At 40.5% G+C, this 26563-nt stretch overlaps 1 protein-coding gene across 2 annotated transcripts in view; it reads left to right on the forward strand.

The window, feature by feature from the left end:
* lin7a (lin-7 homolog A (C. elegans)) overlaps nt 1-26563 on the forward strand; it is a 48396-nt gene that overhangs the window by 10021 nt on the left and 11812 nt on the right. For both annotated transcript variants that reach the window (XM_005923517.3, XM_005923516.3), the window contains exons 2-3: nt 10770-10888; nt 24584-24655. In XM_005923517.3, the coding sequence (XP_005923579.1) occupies nt 10770-10888; nt 24584-24655 (191 nt within the window). The remainder of the gene's footprint in view (nt 1-10769; nt 10889-24583; nt 24656-26563) is intronic.

Genomic DNA, 26563 nt, shown 5'->3' on the forward strand with positions numbered 1-26563 from the left:
GCTGTGCAGTCGTAGGTGTAGAGTGAGTACAGGAGAGGGCTCAGTACACACCCCTGTGGAGCACCAGTGTTCAGTGTGATGGGGATGAGGTGATGCTGCCCAGTCTGACCACTTGGCGTCTGTCAGACAGGAAGCTAAGGATCCAGCTGCAGAGGGAGCTGCTCAGTCCTAGATCCTGCAGTTTCCTGTCCAGCTTCGAGGGAACGATGGTATTGAATGCTGAGCTGTAATCTACAAACAGCATTCTCACATACGTGTCTCTCTTCTCCAGGTGTGACAGGGCAGTGTGTAGTGTCAGGGCTATGGCATCATCAGTGGACCTGTTGTGGCGGTATGCGAACTGTAGAGGGTCCAGTGAGTCGGGTAGTGCAGAGCGGATGAAGTCCCTGACCAGCTTCTCGAAGCATTTGCTACGATGGGGGTCAGGGCTACAGGTCGCCAGTCGTTCAATGAGGAGATGGTGGAGGATTTGGGTACAGGGACGATGGTGGCCATTTTGAAGCAGGCTGGGACTACAGACAGAGAGAGGGAAAGTTGAAGATGTGGTGAACACTCCAGCCAGCTGAGCCGCGCATGACTTGAGGACCCGGCCGGGAATCCCGTCCGGACCAGTAGCTTTGCGGCGTTCACCTTCCTGAAGCACTTCCGCACATCCTCCTCAGACACAGTGTGCGCCTGACGTCATCCGCGGTGCGCACACTGTCCGGTCTCATGGTGTTCGCTGTGTCGAATCTAGCGTAGAATACGTTTAGATCCTCACACAGAGAGGCCGTGGTCTGCGGTGTGCTGGTTTTCCCTCTAACCAGCACACCGCAGACCACGGCCTCTCTGTGTGATGGCTGCAATTAATGTTGTTTTGGTGGGTTTTTTAGAGACCTTTATAAATGTTACTGCACAGAGTGAAAAAATTAGTTCTGAGAAAATTTAGTCTACTTATACTCCAGACAGCTACATAGCTAAAGAAAACTTGGGCTGGATGACTTTGGAGCCTTTGTTCAGTCAGTAACTCCTACAGCAATCACGGTGGGGGCGAAAGTGTAAGAGAATAAATAATCCTGCCAGCCAAGAATCAAACTTGGGACTCGCTGCTCGGGGCATTTGAGGCCTACCCACTCAGCTATCAGGTCACCCAGAACTCGGCTCGTTTTATTAGTAAGTATCACTAATGAGAATGCCCTCATCCTTCGTATAGCAGAGGGAAATTAACTGCTGACGGGATCTCTCCTGGTGTCATCACTCTTTATAATATGGCAGCAGTACATTACACTGTAACTGCATCTTGATGCTCATTTACTCCGACCAATGTCACTACTCCTCATAGAGATGCTCTGTAATTACAACCCATGGTTTTCCTTTGCACTTCGGGACACCTTCTTGTTTTATTTTATTTTTTTCTGGCAGATAATTAGAGAGAAAGATACTTCTTCTTGTGTCATTATTCATAAGAAAAAATATCCTCATTTAGATACAGCAACATCAACACCCTTTCTTCTTACTTTGGAGAAGAATCTGTCAGAGTACACAGTGAGAATGACTTAATTGCATACCATCTGTTTGCCTCAGAGATATGCTAAATTTGACAGTCTTGCACGTCTCAACGAAGCAGAATTTTTATTGAAATGAGTGTAAAATTTTTTTTACAGATGTTGAACACATCTGGGCACATTGAACCCCCCCCCCAGCATAAATTTGTGGAGTTTTTTGGTTTGTTTCTTTTTTTAACTTTGGAGTAAAAGTCAGTAAAATCCAGAGTTGAATGGTGGTGAATTGCATTTTTAGGGAAAACACTCATTTGGGCCACGATCCCCGTGAAGTGTAGCGTTAGCAGATGTCTTTAAATGAACGAGAAGGAATGCAGAAATCAAAGGCAAGGGCTCACTGTGCTGATTTAATGTACAGGTAGAAAAGGCAAAGCATGTGGACACAAAGGCGAGAAAAGAGGCATGACGAGGCCGACAGGCAGAAACTAGAAGGCTGAGAGTTGTTGAGCGTGAAGGAAAGGATTGGTTGTCTCCACCAAAGGGTTTAGAAGTGGACCAGGAACATGTATGTGCATGTGGGGGGTCAGGCTGATGATGAGAGATGAGTAATAGTTATTAGTTATTATGTTTTTTTGTTTATTCCATTTTAGTTAATGCAATAGGGAGACATCCTTCGGTCCCCTATGAACCCCAGTTCCTCCCCTTTGTCCAAAGACACTCCTGTTAGGTTAACTGGTGTCTTTAAAATGGCTATAGGTATGAATGGTTGTCTGTCTTTCTGTATTAGTCCTACAACAGACTGATAACCTGTCCAGCATGTACCTCTCACCCTATGACAGCCGGGATAGGCTCCAGCCTCAGCGCAACCCTGAAATGGATAAACACAAAAAAATGAACCAGATGCTAAAGCGGTGATTTTCTGGTCATTGTTTATTTTTATTTTTCTGCTATGACTTTTAGTTATTAGACAAAAAACAATTCACAAAGTTCCCAGATAAAAAGTCATCGACTCACAGTTTCTACAACCATGTGTGCCAGTGCGTTTTGACTGACAAAGACTAAAGCTTGAGACATTTCATTTACTTTAGTCAGCCTTCTAAGCATAACAGATTGTTTTTTCTTAAGCTTAGTTCTGACTTGATCGATCCACTCATCCTACACCTTTGGCTCTTGAGCTGGGTAAAATACACTTATAGGTTCTAGTCATCTGTTTGCAAACAGGCTTATTGCCTATCTTGACAGCTCTATGGAGACTTTATAGTTGCAAGATTGACTGTGTATGCCTGACGTGTGCACACACACCAGCACCCCCAACTTCAAAGCCCTTCCCTCAGATGTTAGTAAAACACGTTAAATCTGGTAGTTTTCATGTGTGTTGTTATTGTATAACCGTGGTGGTTAGTCAAGGATGGAATTGCATTTCCTATACTACCTCCAGCTGAAGTTTATTCATAGACCTTGCATGTAACAGGAATGCCATGTGGGCGTTGAGCGTATACTTGGTGTTATCTTGAACTACGCTTCATTTGTTTTGTCAGCCTTTTTTGCTCAGTTGCAAGTAAAACATTTGATAATTATGGTCTTTTGCCACTGTTATGTCACTGTTATAATAGAGGTCACTAAGCTGATTTGCCCCCCTCTGTTGCACTATTAGGTAATGTAATATGTCATTTCACTGCACATCTGATTTGGGAGTGATTTCCTGGTGATGTGACGTAACTATGATCCCCTGCGGTCATCTCAGCTGCTTTGTCATGGAAAAAAAAAAAATCACCCTTCAGTGCCTCCTCTCTGTGGGTTTCCTCTGATCCGTCACACAGCTCATCTAACGGGGCCCACTTTCACATTTAGCACACACAGAGCAGTGCACAGTGAAGCATGACCGTGGGACATTTGTGCTTAAATATGTGTGGTTCATTTGAATCACAGTGGCTGAACTAAAGAAATAAACAAAGCGGGCAATGCGATCTGCAGGACATAATCCATCACACTGGTCCCACTAATTCACAGCACATATCACTGGAAGCATCAAAGAGGAAACGTGCCTGTGCAGCGCGAGCAGACATTTCGTTATCTCTGGTTTGAGGCGTGTGGCTATCACTTACGTTACATTCAGATTTGTATGTCCACCTGCAATTATATCATCTTGTAATGGCAGAAGATGAAGGGCATGGCAAACATGGACTCACAGTATTTCAGTTTTTACTCTCTAGAGCTTACATTGCACAATTTAATTGCATTTAAACTGTGCAGCTTCTCTGTTTGATGCAGAGCTTCTGAAATTTAAAATACCCCCCCGATTCGAGCTGGAAAGATTATATCAGGAAATGGGAAGGCATCACTTGTGATCAACGAGATGAAAGCACTGGCAGAAATGTCTGCAACATCAATCTTTGAAGTCAAGTTCCGAATGCCTAGTGAAAGTATTTGATGCGGATAAGGAAAATGGTGCTAATGAGCATGTGGAAGTCAATAATGGAAGAGGGGGGGGGGGATATCTGGATGGCCCTTGACCTGCATGTAATTAGAAAGAAATGCTCGTAAACCTCTGAGACCGTTGCCCTTGCTGCTTGGAAGTGTACCAAGTCATTATGAGCTATTCAGAATCAGTGTTTTTTTTTTTTTTTATATATTCAGGCGTACGAGTAACCTTTAGTATTCACCTTGATAAAATATATATATGTGTTAGTGCTGCATGCTTAAGAATGTATTGACACTTTAAAAAGTGTTATATGGGTATAAACAAACTGCTTTTATACCTGTCGTTAAAGTTTTAAGGCAAAGTTTGCCGTATTTTAAGTAGTAATTCCCACTCCTGTTTTTCAAGGGAGACCTGACCATTGCAAGTTTAGCTGTAGGGAATTAAATTTTGAAAAAAGTTTCAGTGTTTGCAAAACACAAAAAAAGAATGTTTTATTCACCCCAGTGGTTTTTTTGGCAGGGTGGTTGGGCGTATTCGATAACAGGAGAGGTTAAATTGACCATGTGACGTACAAAACGATAAATCTCTCTCAGTAACACAGACTCATGCCAGCCCTGAGAGAGGACAGAAGAATTAAGAACAAAGTTTAATTAAGCGGGCACAGGCTGGCGTCCAACCAAATCGTCGGCCAAGTACAAAAGGTCACAAACAAGCCGAAGTGTCCAAAAAAGGGCGAGAAGGGGTCCAAAAATAAACAGGCAGGGCAGAAAACAGGCGTAAAGACCAGAATATCAATTAGAGATCGGACAGATTAAAGGAAAATAAACACCATCAGGTGTCTTGTTTCACCATGTGAGCACTCGGAATAACTTTGTATTGATATGCAGTGACCTTTTCGTGTAAGAGGACAGGAGGAACCTAAGCATGCCAGCACAATGTCCCTGAATGCATAACACCTCACAGCAGGAGTCAAGAATTCAGATTTTAGATAACATCCTGTTTTAAAGACCCGCAACTTCCACATCAGAGTGTTGTTTGTAACTTGGTTCCTCCTTTTTTTTCCCAAATGACTTTTATTTTTGGTTTTGAGTGACAGCCCTGTGTAACTAATGCCATAACCCGAAGTGTCACACACTGCTGCCAAAGGAAACCTTGTGCTTAACCGACACGTGCAAGAAACTTTGACAACGCTTCATTATTCCAGCAATAAGACCCGTCCAACTGTTTTTAGTCCTTTTTTTTTTTTTTTTTTTTGAAATAACACCAGAAATATGGTGTTTGGAAACTGTGGGATCCCAACTAAAGCCCAGAGAGCTGCTAGGCTTCTAATACTGTAGCATAAACCCTCCATGAGTGTGTCGACTCAGCATGGACAACACTGAATAAGCGAAGCATTGAAGAAAGCACGAGATCCTCACTGCAGTGTATTTATTTTGCTCAACTGCTAACATGTGTCTCGTTAAATCTGTGTTTAACGCTTCTTAATTAGAGACGCTTCCGCTGTTGTTGTCATTTTATTTCTTATTATTTTCAGTTGCATTTTTGTGCCGAATGAGAGAGAGAGAGAAGCTGCAGGCATAGGGGCAGTAACAGTAGGGGCTTGGTGTACAGTCCCTCTGGGGATGAGAAGCAGGTGTGAAGGTAAGTGCAGGGCTGAGGTGATTGGAACAGGCGGGAACATGCTGAAGGCTAACGGTGCTTGGACTGGGAGTGATAGAATCTTTAATGTTCGACAGACAAAACACACCAGGAAAAATAGCAAAACTGCAGCTGCTGTCTTTAAATGAAACTCTTGGTTATTAGATTAATGGCTAATTAGCACTTCCCTGAAAATTCACACCACTGTTTGCTCTAAATAAGCCCGTATTAAATGACTGGACTGTCGCTTGCATGCCTTGTTCTCGTGATGGGAACTGACCCCTGCAATTTCAAGAAAATCAATAAAATTCTCAGTGCTTTATTACAGAGTGCTTGAAATAGAAACAGGCAGAGGGGGTAGCCCTGACAGCCAATTGGCTATAGCTCATACCACATGGGCGGAAGTGCTTTGAGGAATGAGTCCCCGATTTGATTTACAGCCAGCTGGATTCTTACCATGTCTCTCCCTTGTTCTCTTTCCCCATATTTCCTGTCCGTCTAATAACAGCACAATGCCCCCAAATGACCTTTTAAAGAAATAGAAACTGTACATTTCACATTACCTTATATAGTATTCGCAGGGGTCAGAGCTCAGTACTGCTTCTTTTCTTACCTCCCGCTGGCTTGTGTGCAGCAAAAGCCTTTCAGTCTGTCATCTGCTTTGCTGAATTGCTCAATATTCCCAGAATTCAATACCTGTGTGTGTGTGTGTGTGTGTGTGTGTGTGTGTGTGTGTGTGTGTGTATGTGTGTGTGTGTGTGTGTGTGTGTGTGTGTGTGTGTGTGTTTTGTTTGTGTATTTATACTCATATAGTGGGGACATAAGGAGAATCTGTTAGTACAAGTTAAACTTGTAGGGGTGTGTGTGTGTGTGTGTGTTTGTGTGTGTGTGTGTGTGTGCTGGTATTACTCATATAGTGGGGACATAAGGAGAATCTGTTAAGTACAGTTAAACTTGTAGGGGTGATGTGTGTGTGTGTGTGTGTGTGTGTGTGTGTGTGTGTGTGTGTGTGTGTGTGTGTGTGTGTGCTGGTATTACTCATATAGTGGGGACATAAGGAGAATCTGTTAAGTACAAGTTAAACTTGTAGGGATCTGAGTCTCCTTTGGAAGCAAAAACCAAGCCCCCTTTATATGAATCATGAAATTTTAGGTTGAAGATGGAAACTGTTTTCACATGTGAGCTCAGGAAAATGTCAGGACATTTAGGTCAGGGATGTTAAACTCATTTTACATCATAGGCCACATACAGCCCACTTTAATCTTAAGTGGGCCGGACCAGTGAAACTCCCCTTTCTGTCAGTATAAAGAAGTTGTTTAATTATACATTTAATCCTTGAGATATCTTAATATTAGAAAAAGGGGTGCAATTTCGAATGTATGTCTCAGTTTTTTTTCAATATGGTAGAGAAATGCTGCTGCGGTAAATGTCAGAAATTTGTCACCAGGACTCTGAAATTGTAAGAAATAAACGTGTCAAATTACAAAAACGTGAATCCATGTGTACAGTGGATGGATACACAGTGTATTCTGTGTATCCGTTGTAAATAATAGAAATTATAAAGGGAGAAAAAACAACTTTTCCTTGGTTTTATTTTTTTATGTATTACCCAGTTACTTTGGTGTAGCATGTGGGAGGTCTTTGTCAGTAAAGATAAAGCTGTAAAACATTACACCTTCCAATGATGTTCAATGGGGTCGGGCTGGAGTCTTCATCAGGACGTGTCTGGCCCCCCGGGCCTTATCTTTGACACCTCAGGTTTAGGTTGTGATACTGTCAGACTTTTTCTTTGTCACATGTTGATACTCTGTGTGGTTTTAGACAGGGGATCTGACTAGAGCTTGCAGGAAGCAGAAAGCTGGATGATTGGGAAGCCAACAAAATGAACATGGTTCAGTGTGCAAAGCATCATGCGTTTGTGTTCTGGCATTCAACTCAATATTAAGCTTAGGGCAATAGTGCATGTGTGTAAATGGCTATGGGTTTTTTTAAGTGTTTTTTTTTTTATACCAAAGAAACCTGCATGGAGCTATAATACATAGTTGAGCCTTAAAATGAAGGGGACACAGCCTATTAAGTATAGAATAGTCTAAGTATATATTATTTACTTTACTACATATCACTGCTCAGTGGGTTATTTATGGTTCATTTATACTTAGAATTTCTGACTTTTTGCATTTTGCTAAATTATAATAGAGCACTTCACTCTCAGACTGCTCACAGACGGCTTACTTGTGATTCCTAGAGTTTTTCCTTCCTACTGTTGCCAAGTGCTCGCTTGCTGTCTCATTGTTGGGGTTTCTCTCTACACTGTATATTGTATGGCCTTTACCTCACAAAATAAAGGGTCTCGAGGTAACTGTTTTTGTGATTTAGAGCTGTATAAATAAAACTGAATTGAATTGGATTTTCTCAGTCTCTCATATCATTGTGGAGGAATTTTGGTCCCACTCTTCTTTACAGCATTGCTTCAGTTCATTGACGTTCACATGTCTATGCACAGCTCGATTAAGGGCCTGTCACGTCATTTCATTCAGGCTGAAGTCTGGACTTTGACTGGGCTGTTGCTGCACCTTGATTCTTTTCTTTTTCAGACATTCTGTTGTAGATTTGCTGCTGTGCTTGGGATCATTGTCCTGTTGCATGACCCAGTTAGAACTTTGCCTGTCAGGCAGATGGCTTCACATTTGACTGTAGAACACTTTGGTGTATAGAGGAGTTTGTGGTCGACTCAATGACTGCAAGGTGGCAACATCCTGTGGCTGCAAAACAAGCCCAAACAATCAGTCCTCCAGCACAGCGCTTGACAGTGGATATGAGGTGGCTGTGCCACAGTGCATTATGGGCAAACATCTGTCCAAAGGACATTGTTCTAGACGTGCTGTGCATTGTTCAGATGCAACTGTGTAAACCTAACCTGTCCTGCCATGTTCCTTTTAGAGAGAATAGACTTTCTCCCAGCAACTGTTCTACTGTCATGAACTTTAACATTTAACTTGCTGACTGAGGCCTGGAGAGTCTGCAGTATAGCCTTCGGGATTTTATTTTATTTTATTTTGCAGCCTCTCTAAGCATTACATGGTCTGACCTTGGGGTGATTTTGCTTGGTTCACCATTCCTGGAAAGATTGTGGCATTGGGTTATCACACACCTGAGTGCTCTTGACCAGCAAACTGCCAAAACATTTGCTTTTATAGAGGTGCTCACACTTGCTGATACTGAATTATTCAAATGCATTTGTATAGCTGCAGCTGGTTGCTGCTTAACTTTTTAATTGCTATGGAAGCAGTAAAGGCGTACTTATGTTTTCTATTTACATTACTTGCCCCTTTTTTTTCCTCTGTCCGTCTCTGTTACTTGTATCCATGTTTGCGAATCACTGATCTAAATTCTTGATTAATCAACAAAAATCAGCACAATTTGTTATGTTTGATTGCATTACAGACTTCTGTGTCCCTGTTTTCCCAGTTTTCTCTCTGAACAAGCATATGTGGATACAGCAAAAAACCTAGAGAGTATATTTATGCGTCTGTGTGCTCGATCCCTGGTGGTCAGCATAGATGGAAGTGTGGCCCTGCCATATAACGTCATTAAATATGCAGCATTTGCTTGTTGATATATCATGACCCTAAACCTGCAACTCAGCTAAACGTCTGTTGCCGCTGGTACGTTGTTTTAAATGAATAACATCAGTCGTTGATATATAATTGTAACCCACTGATAAATCAAGCGGCAGAAACATGTTGCAAGGCTCAAATCTTTTACATGGAAACACTTTTGAGCAGTGTGATATTGACGAAAACAAAGCTAATCACACTTGCTGACAAGAAATAATGTGACCCAGTTTTGAAGTTTATTCTGTAACGGGGCATATTTCAGCTCAGTCTATGCTCATATATTCAGATAAGGCTTTGGCAACTTTCTGATGTGTCCTCGAGAACAGATAAAAAAGACGCCACTCAGTCGCAGATTAAAAGAGACTAATCTCAGAGGCCGCTGGATCATTTATAGCCCTTGAGGCCTTACCAACACTGAGAGACCTACTAAACACAGTGTACACAACATCTACTCCAAGTCTGTCTAGCTGAGGAGAGGGATCCCGCTTCCTTTGTCTTCCTGAGTTTTCCTGCAGTTTAATTTTCTGTTTTTTGCATTTTAGGGATTTTTTTTTTTCTTGTCTGAATTTCCTGTCTAATGTTGGAGGATGCTGTTTGCGTCACATTTGTGATATTGAGCAATACGGTTGCATTTTAATTCGGCTCTACGCGATAAATAATTAAATGCGTCTGAAAAAAATATTTGATAGTATTTACAAAACAAACTTTTGTGGTGTTCAGAAGCTAAATGTAATAAAACATGTATTCATTACGTGCTATACTGAAATTATGAATACTTTTTATTGTTTTATCCTTCTGAAGTTTTAACATATTTTGGGGAGTTAAGAGTACTACTAGTTTAAAGATGTGACCTGATTGGCCTAAAGAATGAATTAAATAATCAGTAATTAGTAGACAATGAATATAATCGTTACTTAAATGCCTTATTATGGGGTACTTGCAAAAAATAGCCTGTGTCCCCTTTGGGTTGAAACTAGAACAGAGGGGGAACTTGAATTGTATGAACTGAAATGTTATTGCCGTCACCCCCTCTTGTGTGGTCACAGGTCTTAGGCATGAATAAAACATGATATTGACACAACAATCTAAGTCCAGTGATTGAGTACCAAATCACCCTTTCTACCTTTGTGAGTCTATTTGGCCTGCCAGTTTCAGAGGGTAAAAAATTAATCATCCAGGCTGTGGAACTTGTTCAGCAGAAGCTAATTAAGAGAAAAGAGCTCAGAAGACCCCAGAGTCACGGCCTCTACCTTACGGCTTACGATTTAGTGTAAACGCTTTGTAATGCCTACTCTTTCCAGGAAGTGTTACCTTTGAACAAATGAGTCCTTGACTTGTCACCCCGCTCCTTTATTCTCATGCTCAGAGATAAGCCAATGCAAACGATCCATGGATGGGATTGCTGTTCTATCTTCCTTGCAACTGCTGGCCTTGACTGAGTCTATTTCCATTATCCCGCCCATTGATTTGCTCTAGCGCCTTTGTCACAGCAGTGCTGTTAATGTAATTGAACGGGGCTTCTTTTTTTCCTCTTCCTCTGTCCCCTTGGCATGAGTACCCACACACATATACATATTTACTCACACCCATTCTCTCTCTCTCGCTTCCCAGATGTTGCCAGGGCTATTGAGCTGCTGGAGAAGCTGCAGGAGTCAGGCGATGTTCCCGGTCACAAGCTCCAATCTCTGAAGAAAGTCCTTCAGAGTGAGTTCTGCACAGCCATCAGAGAGGTGAGTCACTGCTGCTCTGTGAACACCAACAAGAATTTAGATTGTTTTTCTTGTGTGGGGCTCCTTTGTCATGACCTTTCCCATCTGTCTTCTGTACTGGACCTTTAGTAGAATTTGTGCATAATATGTTTTTGTAATTTAAAACAAAACAATACAAAAAGATAAAATGTGGGAACAATAAGCTGAACTCAGGCGTGACTTTTGCAATGGCTTTATCCATCTAACTCCATTTCTTATTCCACAGGGCTAATGACCCATAAGAGCTTGAAGCACCAAAGACAAGCATTATGTAGCTTTTCTTGAAAGGGCACATGGGCATTGTTAGGAATACCAGCAGTGCAGAGACCCATACGAATAATCTCAACATCTAAACCACAATGAGACAGGAATGTAATTCACTTTTAGATATACATAAAGGGGATAAATAAATATATTAAAAATAGGTTGTCTGGTTATACCCCACCATCCATCATGTGTCTGTGGATGTTGGTTTCTTGGATAACGTTTTAAAAAGAGCTACCTTTAAAAAAAAAAAGAAATTCTCAATACTATTACAAAGACTGACATTCAGCCTAATAATTCAACAATTCATGTTTACGTACTGAGTAATTTTTCTATGGGTTAGGGGTATAAAGGATGTCGAATTCCTGGTTTAATTTGGCTCAAAATGAAAGCTTAGAGGACGTCTTCAGTAAAACTGTCATTTTTTTTCAAGAATGTAAAAACTTGTATACAACACCATCTATTTCTCTTTTTCAAAATTTGCGTTAAACGCAGGCACACTTGCCAGTTTATTTAATATCAATCAGTATCAAACATCTGGTATATATTTGCTGACATTTTCTGCTGTGTAACAGACAGTCAGACAGGACCACTATTGGTATTTATTGATGATTGATGATAATGAAAGTTTAAATGAAAATTTAAAAAGTAAAGAAGAGACACCATTTATGTTTCTACTGTTGACATTGCATAGTTTGCCCACCTGAGGGCACTGCGACTTCCGTTTTGGTAAAGCATGGCCAGCTAATGTGAGCAAAGTCAGGCAGAGAGTATAAGAGTAAACAAATAACTTTACAAAACAAAAGGTTATGGAGTTTTTCTTCCAGCTGTTGCCAACAATGTTTATGTATTTTGCATTTGAAAGAAAAAGATATCGATATTGGAAAATACTGAAATATCGGATTTTGAAATCACTAAATTTCGGTAGGAGGAGTGGTCTTAGAAATTCTGTCACTTGGGCTCTAAGTAGTTCATTTAAAAGAAATGCCACTGCGATTTGTTGGCTTACTTTGAAGATTATCTTGACGTGGTTACTTATAACTTTAAGCGTATTATTATCTGTGGTGCTTGAAAGGCTTGATAGTAGCAAGAGCACTGATTCTGAGTCCTGTAAGCTCCATCAGACCCAAGGAAATAAAAACAGCAGATAGTCACCTTGTGTTTTTCAAATGAATTTGACACCTGACTTGACATCCAAATCTCTAAACAGCTTTTCGCTCAACATATTTCATATCTTGGCCGAAGGTGAGAAGTAACATTACCTGATAGTTTTATATAATGCAGTGGTGCCAAACTGTGCTGTCAGGTCACTGTAAGTGCCTTGAAACTCAAACCCAAAGCCCACAGTAAGCCTGGAGCAACAACAAGAAAATCAGAGAGTGTAACTTTAAGGCATTGCTGAGCTGCATCAATCAACAAATGACTGCAGCATAATGAAAATGTCAGAGCTTATCGCGCTGCCTTATTACAGCTAGAGCTGAACAGCAGAAGTCAGAGGCACAGTGGGTTTTTGACTGCATAACCCCCCCCCCCACACACACACACACACATTTAAATGTTCACAGGGCCAGAAAACATCATGAGCATTTCATTAAGTCTAAGGTTTGATAAGCTCGTTAAACTGAATTTTAATTAAGCGAATCACTGTTAGGGACTGGTTTCAATCGTATTTTACGGGGATGAAGTAAAATGTGAATCGTGAAACTGAAGTTCTTGTTTTTCTCCTCTTGTTAAAATGCTTTCATTCTCATGCACGCAAAACAACCACCCACTGATCCGTCATCTTGAGATCATTCATCAAGACGGCGGGGGTAAAAGGCAAACAAGAGCGTTCGCTCTACGTGGCGCGGCTGCACAGGCTGATAACAACAGATCTTGTGTGTTTAGTGTTCTGTCTGTTGTGATATACTTTAGCACTACCCAGTGACATGGATTTGTTAAGTAAACAGCAGTTTGAAGAGCAGGGAAGCAGATGACAGAATGGCCTCTGTGCTGCAAGTTAATTGTGAACAAAGTGAACATGTAATTTGTTCTGGAATGAAAGACAATTAGCGGACTTCATCGGTATGTTGGGAAGAGCGCCGCTGTATTTTCTGAAGAGAATTGTGTTGTAAATTAAGTAGACATGCAATAAGATTTTACTGCTGCAGGGCAAAAAATAACCATAATATGTTTTGGAAAATCAGTGATATGGGGAATTGTAAGCCAGCTGCTGTAATTTGCACTTTATAAAACTTACTTTCTCAGCTTGTACTTGTTACTTAGAAGTATATATGGGGTAAACAAAATAATAAAGAAGGTCTTAAAATCTGAAGATAAATAATTGCATAAAATATTTTGTCATTTGTTTAAAATATGAAGAAAACGATGAGTATGACACTTCTGTATTTAACAAGATCTCACCATTTCTTTTACTTTAACAGAGCATAATTAAATGCCATTTTATGCATTAACTGCCATTAGGGTACTGTGATTGATTAAAAAAAAAAAAAAAAAAAAGCTGGTCCGATGTATTATAACATACATAATTTATTTAATTAATCAATTTTTTTTAAATGTAACATAACTTTTGTCAAAGATGCCTCATATTTTCAGACTCTTACAGTTGTCCCATCCACTTTCTGTAACCACCTGTAGGTAAAGCAGCTTTCTTCTGAATGGCTGTGCTTCGTAAGCTGAATGTTTCAGGATCACTTGGGTGGGGCTTCTGTGCTAACATCCAGAGCTGTGTGCATGAGATGACCATGGTATTTAGCCTTACTGACATCATACTGATCTAAGAGTAGAAAAAACTGTCTAGATCAAAGTGGTTACAGCACTCTGATGGTTAAGTGTCTACACGTGTTGATAGAATGTACTGTGCAAACACTGTGAGACACCTACCAGTTCTTTATATTTAGCTTACAAGAACGCTGGCTTTGTTCTATTTTTTAAAACACCCTGGAGCTATAGTTGTCCAGGCTTTCTGAAGCACTTTTAAAGTTTTTATCTACAGCAGATGAACAGTATCTGAAAGTCGTGCCTGATGCATGGCCTGAAAGATGCATCTAGCCCTTCAATTTGTCCTTCTACTGTCAGAAATGGTCTCAGCGGAAGGGTGGCTACCAGAAAAGAAGAGAAACGGGGAGAAAAGGCTGAGGTATGCCAAAGAACTGGACTGAAAAAATCAGTGTGAACGCGTTTTTTGAAATGTCTGATTCGGATTGATGTCATTATAGACAGAGGAGATCAGGACAGAGTCAGCAGTGAGTGCAACATGGTGGAGGCTCAGTCATGTTGTGGGGCTGTATTTCAGTCAGTGGTGTTGGGGATCTTGGAAAAACTGATGGAATTATGATCCCAAACACACTGCCAACGCAATAAAAACATACCTGGATAGAAAAACACACAATGGGAAACTATCAGTCATTGCCTGGCTTCCCCAGAGCCTGGACTGAACATTTTTGTAGTGTGGGATCATGTAGAAAAGACTTCCAAAGAATGTCCTTCAAGAACCCAGAGGAGCTGTTCGTGAAGATGAATTCAAGATATGACAAGAACACCTGGCTAAGACAGTTCAGGTTGTGTCGAAGACTAAAGGGAGTCATACTGAATATTGGCTCGTTAGACTTGTACAAACTTTGTATTTGCCTTACATACCGCATATCCATCTATGTTTGCACATGTTTTGATAAATCACTGCCACTTTTCCCATTTTATATAACAAAATATAAAGAAATTAGGGGTGGCTGAAGACTTTTGTACTGTACTATATGCATATATGTGTGACAGAAAATAAGGTAAAGCACGAAAGGTCCCTTTTAGATCAAGGAAACACATCAAAAAGGAGTGTCATGCAGAGTCTGTAGAGGATGATAAAATGTGATATTTGACAAGACATCCAATTTGAACGCCCTTTATAGTCGCAGTTTAATCAGTGAATGCTGGAGATCATTAATTTTTCAGCTTTTGTCTAGACAAATAGAAAAGTAGAAAGTTCGCCAACACCAGCAATGACACCAATGATCAGAAATTAATTCTGATCAAATGTTACGTAAAACCCATGAAAACATGCAACAGAAGGGATGGGGAATAGTCTTCTGTTCTGCTCTGCTCTGGCCAGCTTGGGGAAGCCTGGCACGTCCTGGCACCAACTGCCCGTCTGGCAACCAGCTGACTGATCCCAGTGCCAGTCACTGGAGTGCAATGACAGTGATTCTCAAAAACCTCATAAAAGAAGAGCACGGCAGCAGCAGTAGTTGCTGTTTGCCAAGAGCCAAAGATGCGAAGCACTTCACCCACAAAGAGCTGGCTAAACACAGTCACCAGGGAAACCATCAGAGATGCTGTGGGATTAGTGGGCTGCAGCGAGGACGACTGTGGCTTATAGTCAATGACACATTTGGAAAACCGACGCACTACAACAGCATCTCTCTGTAGTGCTGAGCCAGCTGGAGGACCATTTATAAGTGGTGGTTGTTGCATACTGTAGATTATTACCATTATTATGCGGCGCATTAAATGAGGTCATGTAGTGGAATATCACAGCTCTCAACAGCTGTGTCCTCTGATGCTCTGTTTGCATCAGGAGCAGTTAGCAGAGACAATCTTTGAGTGAAAGGGAATCTCAGTGGGAAAGTAGCAGTTAGGCTGGATTTAATGGTCTGAAATATTAACGCTTTTTTTGATATGTTTGTTTGTGACAAGAGAAAGCAGCTACAGCCACAGGGTTCATTTTTTCTGTCTGGTGATGTCTTCTTCTCACACACAGCCTGCCTTTATTTCAGTCTGTCAATAGGTATTGAAAAATGTTTTTTTTTAATAATTATTTGAACCGGTAGCTTGTACATAAAGGAAGAATGTAGGCCCTGTAACCCTCTGTAACAGTGCCCTGCTACTATCATGACACTTAACTCAACTGGACGAAGGATGGTGAAGATGGGGCTGCCAGGCAGTACGAGAAAAGCATGATCCCATAAATGATTCATGGATGTAGTAAAGGAAGACTGGTGTGATGTTGGTGTCATAGAAGAGGATGCGAGGGATAGGATGAGATGGAGGCAGAAGATTTGCTGTGGTTACCGGAGAACAAGAAGAAGAAGAAGAAGAAGCAGAAGAAGAAGAGAAATGTTGCACGCAGCTGAAAAACTAGTCCTAGTCAACTGATTCCACAATTGTGAATTTCTGTACTATTACATGTATTTTGAGTGTAAGACAGCACTTGACAGTTGTCTGTATGTATGCAAGACTTTGTACATACATCACCTCTGGATGTTACTGGATGTTTATGTATAGCATGTAGCTGTCTCCAGGTTATAGGCAGCAATTTCTTAAAATTTTTCTTTGTTGTTCTTATAGGTAGCAGTTAATTACTGCAAGTAACGCGTTACTGTAATCCGATTACTTTTTTCAAGTAACGAGTAAAGTAAGGGATTACTTTTGCAAAAACGGTAATTAGATTACGTTACTTTCCCGTAAGCACACTGCATTACTGTGTTACTAAAACCGTGATTTTTTTGCGAGAATGTCTCATGACAGTGACGTAAGCGAGTGCGACGTTTGTGACAACAGCTGTGTGCAGATCAACAATGGATAATATATCGAGTGCGGGAGAGAGTATGAGCGTGCAGCGTTTAAAGCGTGGAAGTACTGACCTTACTTTGAGTTTGATTCCATAAAAAGTGACAAAAACATTAGTGTCCGTTGTGCGTGGGAAGAAAACTTCTTTTTACAGCGAAAAAACCCCTAAACTTCCAACAAGCACCGAACCGACGTAATTGGAAATCACAGAGAAACTTGCGGATTCTTCCACTGACCGCTGCGGCACACCTGCACCAGGGTAAACCTCCGCCTACCCCACTCCTGCTTTACAGGTGAAAATAGAGCAACAGGACCGCTGAGTCTTTGACTTTATTTATTTCCTGCTGTGTTTTAAAATGGTAAATGGACTGGTTCTTATATAGCGCTTTTCTACTCTTCTGAGCACTCAAAGCGCTTTACACAACTTGTGCATTCACACAAGCACATTTTTCCTAGGTGCTTTCTAACTGACATTCACACACATTCATACTCCGATGAATGCATCGGAGAGCAATTTCGGGTTAGTATCTTGCCCAAGGATATTTGGCATGTAGACTAGGGGAAGCCAGGAATCGAACCACCAACCTTCCGATCAGTAGATGACCTGCTCTACCACCTGAGCTACATCCATGTTAGTGGATGACAAGGTAACTGTCAATATGAAGAATGGACGGCAGGGAAAAGATCCAGTTCAGCAGTGTTAGAGATAAATGACAACGAGACAGAGTTTGATGAGCTGGTGTTTTACTTGCATCTATTTGAAAGAGTGAGTGTAAACACAAAAAATATTTTATTTTATGTGCTGGAATGTGCAGAAAATAGGTTTAAATGTTAAACTAATTTCTTCCAGTCAGAGAATGTTGCATATAATTAAATTTTTGCTTGATGCATAAAGTTAAAAGATTAAAACTAATAAAACAAGTTTTAAAAAGAGACTTTTCCATTTGATTACATTTTGTATGATGGATTATGCAGAAAAAGTAGAATTGGGCTGAAAGATCTATCGCTTTATCACCTATTCAGGTTGTAAATCGTGTTTTTAAAAAGTAACTAAGTAATTAATTACTTTTGAAAATAAGTAATCAGTAAAGTAACGGGATTACCTTTTGGGGGAAGTAATCAGTAATTAGTTACTGATTACTTTTTTCAAGTAACTTGACCAACACTGATTACCATTAACTGAAACATTAAAAGCAAACCTGAAAAAAAAAATACAAAATCCCCACTGCTTTAATTTATTTGTCTATTTCTTGTCTTTCTTTGCTTCTTGATTTTTATCTCTAATATCTCAGATGTCTGAATATTACAGAGGAAGAAATAAATCAGTACTTTTAGCCACAAAATGATACCATAATGCAGACAACAAATGCTCATTGTCATGGAATACCTATGTAAAGTGATTGTGAAATCTTGGGAAGTAGCTTTTTACGCTATAATGGCAGTAATTTCAACTCACTAAAAGGGAAAAAATATCTTTGTAATTCTAAGAAAAACCCACTGCTTTTTAATCCAAAGGAAAATATACTCAGAACTGGTTTTTAACTAGATCAGTTTTTCACTTTGGAGCTGTTTAAAAAATTCCTCTCTGTAATCATATTCTAATTCATTTTCACTCACCATAAAACGCAGGTTAAAATAGCTCAACCCTCGCCTTGTACATTTTGATCACGCTCACCTTGTGGGATTTCATTATCACAGATGACCTTTCTTTCCAGTACAAACTTTATCCTGTAATCTATGATATGATTCCTTTTCTTACACACATATTTGAGTTGGCTCATTTCAGAGACAGGGGAGGGGACACTAATCTTGTCTATGGAGTATAAACCTGACTTCCTACTATATGTCTGCGTCAAGAGAATTTGCAAAACATGAATCAGCCTTGTTAGTGGATGACAAGGTAACTGTCAATATGAAGAATGGACGGCAGGGAAAAGAGCCAGTTCAGCAGTGTTAGAGATAAATGACAACGAGACAGAGTTTGATGAGCTGGTTGTCTTCCCCTCGCCACGTTCATCGATGGTGTGGGGGAGAGTCTTGTGTCGCAGCATTAGTTTCACTGCAACACCCTGAATGAGTTGTCCGGGTCAATCAGCCTTGCAAATGGGAAAGGAAGGACACAAGATGAGATGACTGGAAGTGCTAACCAGCTGGAAATGATGGAAGGGAGTGATGTGCGGGATATTGGGTTAGACGGAGCCACGTGACCAATACAGGAAGTGCAATAAGCAGGCTCAGAGCGGCCACGTTTTTCATCAGCTTTGAAATTGCAGTTGATTTTCCACTTCAGCAGAGATTTTCAGTCAGCATAATTGACTGGGATTTGTGTTGATTCCGTCACAATGCCTCCGACTCCCACATCACATTAAGTTAAAGGATGAAAGGTACATTAAGTCAGTCTGTTCGAGCTCTATATTTTCCCTCGGTGTCATGGTTTGCACCACTGAGACGCTAACTATAATGGTTTTCATCCTTAACAAAACTACATTAACCAGACTAAGACCTCCTTTTTCCCCACCCCCCGTCCACCCTCTCCATCTCTCACTAGACAAAACAAGAAGCCGTGTTCCTAAGAGGCACTGCATCAATATTCCCTGTAGGCATCCCTTCCGAGATGGGCTTTGTGATGCTGGTATTCTTTTAGAAAGAATGTGTTTGTGTCCACTTCACCATTAAAACCAGGAATGTGTGGCAAACTAAGCAGAAGGGAGCCATGTAGGGGAGGATGGAGTGGCTGTATTGATGTTGTTGGAAGGACAGTGAAGACATTTGGTTAAAGGAAAGGGGAATTGACAAGATGCCTGCAGGAAAGCTGGCCTTTTTAGAGCAAAGTGCACCCACCACAAGAGGAGGCTGACATTCAAAAGCACAAAGCTGTTAGTCCCATTTTTGGCTCTCTGCAGGGCACTGCAACCAATCAGGTTAAATATGAAGGGAGATATCAACTGTGGATCTTCAGAGCACTGTTATTTAAATATGACGAATAAATAAGCCAGGACATATTATATATTAATATTTTTTTATAGAAAAATCAGTGAACTTGGGAATGGGCTTATATAGTTCAAGGTCAACAAGCTTGTCTTTAGACTGGAGGAAGAAGTCTGTGTACCTGGAGGAAATCCACACAGACACAGGGAGGGCATGCAGACTCCTCATGGAAAGATATTGACCATGTAACAATTGGGCTAACCACTGCAACGCCTTGCTGCTTGTGGTATGGATATATTAGTCATTGTTTATAAGAAAATAAAACACTTAGGGTCAAGATGCCCTGCATGAGCTCTGCTGCTCAACTCGTGAAACAGCAAGGGAGGAACTAGGAAATAATCGAACCATCAGCCAGTTCAGAAGGCTTTTTTTAAATTATCTGTTCAGTCAGAGTGGACACTCAATGTTCCACTGTTCCAAAAAAGAAATTCTGCAAATGGTCGTCCTTATTTAATTTAAATCTTCAGCTGATATCCATCCACTTATTTTCCCAAATTACAGCACAGGCTAAATAATTCAGCACTCTTCTTCTCTTTCCTCACACCAGAAGTGTTGTATCTGAAGTTCCCAGAGTTGCAGTTACTTTGGCACACCGTATGTGGTATTGCTATGAACATTAAGCAGTAGAAGTAACAGTGAAAGATGGACATGATTTCGAGTCATATTGGATAAAACATTAAGTCCATTTTGTAAATTTTAGTTACGTAGGAGTCAGAAAAGAGGAAAAACACTTTTCGAGGCTTCAAAATGGCACCTTAGTGTCTATCTTTTATACTGTCGATAGATATTATAGGTGTTTTGCCTGTAAATGACTAGTGGGTGAGTAAAGTGACGTATTTAACTAAAACAAACTCTTAGGTTTTTCCAAAGAAAAGTGGACATTACCCTTATATTGGCCAAAAGAAAAGTTGAATCCAGTTGCTGCTCCTCATTACTTGGATGTGTGTTTCAAACCAGTTCTTGGCATCTACGTCTGCGTATCTTTGAGCACTGGTCCGTGTTAAGTTGATTTTGACATTTTTCCAAACTAGTATTTTGCAATTGTCCTCTGAGTCAGTGTTTCCCATCCACTCTGCCGGCCCACATAGGTGTGGCGTGGAAGATTATCTGGCTCCACCTGATTAATACCCTAAGCGACCGGCGTGAGTAACGGGCAGAACAATTACATTATCCTCCCCTAGAGGGCGGTACAACTACCTGCTCTAATTAAATGGGTTGCCAACCGCCAGTAAAACAGTAGAAGTCGCAGAAGAAATTACATCATAGTCATGCTGTGAGTGAGACAACGAAGCCCGTAATAGCAATGGATAAATATTTGAAAAGAAAAAGTAGTCGATCTGACCTGGGTCCTAGAAAAAAATACAGACCGGGGAAAAATTATCAGTATGCTTTTTGTGACATTTTTGTTTGGTGGTGTGCCGTGTGATTTTTCTAATGTGAAATATGTGCCGTGGCTCCAAAAGGTTGGGAAACACTGCCCTGAGTAATTTAACTAAAGCTTTCACCACACCACCAGGGGGCAGGATTACCAGAGGGCGTGGCGTGCGTTTTTCCACTCTTGCCTTCTGTTTTTGATTGTTTTCTGTGATTTTATTCTTCTTTGTGTGTGCTGACATTTACCTCGTTTTCTTAAGAGGCTTTGCCTTTTGTCAGGCTACAATTCTAAGCAGAAATAGTGCTTAATGAATTACAAGGGTAAATACTTTACTGTGTTCTCTTGTGGTATAAACTGGTATTACATGAAAGCGCAGCACAACCCTACTTCATCTTCAATCTTCATATCTTGTCAACACAATACGCAGATAAATGGATCATATATTCATGGAAGCTGTTTCTTCACATTTAATTACACATAACAATTAAACTATATTACACTCATGAATTTACAATAAGCACTTTAAAAATACTTTTTAAGCGCATTATTTTAGTCAACCCTTCTGAGACTTTATCTGTGAAATAGTTGACTGTTTTTTTTTTATCCATTGATGAGGATCAGGGGATCCAAAAGTGAGATGTTGGCCACCCTTATGCTCACCTTGGCCATTTTGATGCATCAGCGATATATACTGAGAGAAACCTGAGAGTTTTTTATTTTCTGGGTATCATTATTTTTCGGCTCACTGCTGTGCCGCCTTCTCAGAATATGCCAAGTATTTCATACGCATTGCAGTGCTATCTGTAACGTCGTGTTTGAATAGAGCCATTACTAAACATTTACATAACAGAGACCATGTTTTAAGGACCAAAATGCTTTACTTTCACAGATAGATAAAGCCCATTTTTCCTACAGACTTCTTGTCTTATAGGTGCTAAGAGAGAGCATTAGAGACTGTTATGGACTGAATAAATAGCTGTAATTAGGACTTGCTGTAGTGTTTTTCTAACAAAGGGATAAATGAGAGAGAAATGAAGCTACTGTGTAGTAAGATAGAGGCAAGAAAAACCTTTTGTGGCATTTATAAAGCTGTGCTAAGCCTCAAAGTGCAAAGGTGGAAGAAGTCCTCAGGAAAAGGTGTCACTTGGGAGTGGTGTGTGTGTGTGTGTGTGTGTGTGTGTGTGTGTGTGTGTGTGTGTGTGTGGACTGCAGGCTCCTCTTATCAAAATGCATCAGCGGCACCATGAATCTACAAAAACATGTTGCGCTCTGAAGTGCACCCTCAAAAGCTAGTCATTTGGTCTTTGAGATTCATGAGCAAACAAGCCGACAGGAGCTCAGGGATATTTTTTTCCATGCTCTTGAGATCTCTACATACAAATATCTGAAGGTTTGCATCCTATGAGTATACACCCTTTTGACGATACAGAAAAGCAAGGCCCTTGTAATGTTTTTGCAGGGATACGTCAGAGCTGCCTGCCACATTCACCTCCAACAAGCTGCTCTGCTGCGATGAGAGACGTCATCCAGGAAGTGGAATCATTATTTTATTTCTGAGCCATAATATCCAACATAGCATACACATTCATTCCAAGTCTGCTTTGCATTGAGAAGCTGTTGTTTTTCTGCTGAGAAACATTCGTCAGTTCCATTAAAACGCAGTCACTTATTCGTTGAGTTAATTGCAGATGCCATAAATGTGAGATTAAAACAGCTAGATGATAGTTAGAGAATCTTTCCACTGAAATCAATGCTGCCATTACGGTATTTAATCGAGTCATTTGCAAAGGCAGGCCTTGTGTTACGCTGCCATCCCGGGGTGGCAGTCACACCTCAAGGCAATGTTTGGAAAGTGCACTGGCAAGTTGCTGCTTTCTGAAAACTATCTTACAAACAATGCACACAAACTTGACTGATGTTAAACTCCTGATTTCTCTCTGTGCAGGTAATGGGTATGTCTGGTTCAGACGTTCTCTTTAATGTAAAGAAAAAAGTAGCAGGCAGTGAGCAACATTGCAGGCAGAAAAATGGGACTGTTTGTCATCAGCCAAAAAGATTTCAGTCATTATTTTATGACCTTTATTTTGAGGTTCATATTTTTATTCGTAGACTCTAGCAGGGGCAGCACAATGGTGCGCTGCTTAGATCCGAGAGAAGAAAAACTCCCTAAAATCAAGGATTTAGAGCAGACTGAAGTCTGAGCTTTACTTCAACATATCCCGATCTCATCATCATTAGAAACTATGCCCATTGTTAATATGAGCATACACAGCTGAATTAGTTTACATGTAACATATCCTTGGATTATATTTCTTATTATGTGACCGTAGCACTGGGTGAGATTTCTGACTACTCTATAGCTGCAAAACATACACAAATTAGATCAGGCTGTTTGTTTTAGTGTGTGAATTGGTACTCCTCTAGTATATCTTCAGTTACCGCATGTTACCCACGAGTCAACATTGGCTATGGTCTCCTCTTTTATAGTCTCCGAACAAGTCTGCTTGTAAGGTTTTCTTAAAAGCCACATCTAAACAGGAAAGGTCAGCTGTCTGCACTTATTCTGTCTGCTTCAGCAAATAGAAAACTTTTTTTTTACCCAGATGGACATGCTCACTAACCCGTGTTTTAGCACCGGCTCAGTCCCGGCAGAATCTGTTACTTCTTGTTCTGTTGACTTTTTATGCTGTCTGTAACACCACAATATGCCTCGTTTGTCAACATGAAAGTTTAAAGGAGACAGAGTAAGTAATCCCTGTAACCCCAAAGCTCAGGCTTTAGACAGTTTTCAGACAGAGCCTCTGTTTCAGACAGTTCTGATCTACCTTTTAGGTCAGTGAGAGGGGATATTCCTAATATGGTCATCTCAGGAAAACCGGTCTGGCCAGGTGCACAGAATTCCCACCCATTTGTTGTTCAAACTCTCTGTTAATAAGGGACAGGAAGAAAACTTGCTTAAAGAGAGGGAATTGGGAGCTAAAAGGATGGATGAACTTGGGGTTATTTTGAATCGTGAATCATGCAGACCTACTCTGGTAGAGTCCAGAGTCTCCCCTTTAATATACATTAACAAAAGAAGAACATCTGACTTTTTCTACAGTAACAGAAATTCTTCTCTGTCTGCATCAACGCAAAATTCTCTCTCCCTTATCTGTCTAGCTGCTGATAACACCAGCGTGTTTGCAGAAAGTCATCGTGCCGGATCGTAATAGGATTTTCTGTTACAGGATGTTATTAAATACAAAGGCTTGAGCGAGGCCCTATCACTTGAGGGTTACTTTGAAATACTAGGAGCAATATTACTGCTCATAGATTAGGGATCAGTCTATGCCATGTGCTTCCTGAGAGTTTGCTATTGTACACATGCAAGTGTGCACAGCCTTCTGTGGAAGGAAACCATTATTTGACTATGAAAAGAAGAGTTTGAGCTCATGTGCAAGTTGGTGGATTCAGATTTCAACCACATGCATCTCTGTCTTCATTTCTTTCAGGTGTACCAGTATATGCACGAAACAATTACAGTGAATGGCTGTCCAGAGTATCAGGCCAGGGCCACGGCTAAGGTAAGAACTGTGTTGGAAATTTGGCTCAGCAATAAAATCATAATATATCATTACTGAAAGCTGTAACTAATTACTCGGGAGCTGTCTTTTAATCACTTTACCCAGTGATTTCATTCTCATCATTTCATTTCATTTGGCCAAAGCTGCCTGAAATCAGCAAACTACATCCTTTGATAATGGCCCTCATTAAGAGTGTGTGGGTCATCAAGCAATGACACACGAGTGCCAGTTTTCCAAGAATAAAACCAAAGCGTCGCTGTTAGTCTCATCTGCTAAAAGACTGTCTAACAGATTCACATTTATGACGTTTCATTTCTTTATCTATTGAGAGAGCACACACATAAAAGGCAAACAAGTTTGTGTTTACACGGGATGGGAACAACTAACATATTTTACATCCTTTTTTTCAAACCATTTTCTTTAACTTCAAGTTTACACGTATATTTGACCACAGACAAAATGTGCAGATGGACAGGCAACTAGCTGTAGACCAGAGTTATCTCATTGATATAAATTACGAACATTTTATTAATTTGTTTGTTTGGAAAGGTCTAAGATTCTTCTTTAACCTGATATACACTGACCGGCTACTTTGTTAGGTGCTCATTAATGAAAATATCTAATCAGCCAATCATGGCAACAACTTGGTGTGCTTAGGCATGCTCTAAGCCACCTGCTGCAGTCCAAACAGAGCATCAGAATAGAGACAAAAAGTGATTTAAGTGAGTTTGAAAGTGACATGGTTGTTTTTGATCTGAGCAGTTCATAAACTGCCGAGCTACTGGGATTTTCCCACAAAATCACCCCTCAGGTTTACGGAAAACAGTCCAAAAGAGGGAACGAGAAAAATCCAGTAAGCAGCAGTTCTCTGGGAAAAAATGCCTTGTTGATGCCAAAGGTCAGGGGAGAATAGCCAGACTGCTTCAAGCTGACAGGAAAGCAACAGTAACTCAAATACAACAAAAGTATTCAAGTATCTTCCCTTCTATCAATGATTCAGGCTGCTGGTGGTGGTGGAGAATGGTGTGGGGCATATTTAGCACAATTTGGGCCCTGTGGTACCAACTAAACACTGAATAAATGAGTTCATTGTACTCAAACGGCCTCCACACTCACCAGATCTCAATCCAATAGATGTGATGGATGTGACGCAATTCGAGATTCTCACCCTGGATGCGCAGCCGATAAATCTTTATCTGCAACGGCGTGATGCTATCACGTCAATATGGAACAAAATCGCTGAGCAATGTTTCCAGCACCTTGTTGAATCTTTGCAATGAAGACAAAACAGGAGTTTGCATTTCAAGGTAGAGGTGTCAAAAGGTTGAAAATACTGTTGGTCAAAATGCTGTTAGTCAGTTTTTAAATTGCGATTTAAGAACTGACACTATGTTCATGTAGGAAAAAGGTATATGTTAAGGCGTTGTATATGGAGAGTGTTGGCAGTGCTCACCTCAAAAATAATTTGCAGTATAATCGATCATTTCTGCGTAGGGACTGTCAGAAGGTGGTGCTGGTGTATTTAAGCGGCTGCTGTAGAGTTGTTGTTTGAGGGAAAATAGCACGACTCATAAGGTCAAACAAAGTTGGAATCAATACTGTCAGAGTACACTTTACCAGAAGAAAGACAGGCATTACAGACCAGAACGAGCTAAATGTTTATCTCAAAGGCTGAAGTAGAAGCTCTTCATCCTTGACTCAACAGTCATCAGTTACTTAATGTCTTTGATTCGAGCTGTAAATCGGTCTTTAATTATGTCTAATAGTCCTCAAGACTCTTCCAATCAGCAGCTGCTGGATTCTCTTCAACTCATTCAACTTATTTCTCTTATGGAAACACAGCTGTCTTGACTTTACCTTCTGAATGTTTGCATTCACGAGCTTTCATTTATTTACAATTCAGCACTC

The sequence above is a fragment of the Haplochromis burtoni genome, unplaced genomic scaffold (genome assembly GCF_018398535.1).
Source record: "Haplochromis burtoni strain Fernald_Lab_line unplaced genomic scaffold, NCSU_Asbu1 Contig_49, whole genome shotgun sequence".
Taxonomy (NCBI): Eukaryota; Metazoa; Chordata; class Actinopteri; order Cichliformes; family Cichlidae; genus Haplochromis; species Haplochromis burtoni.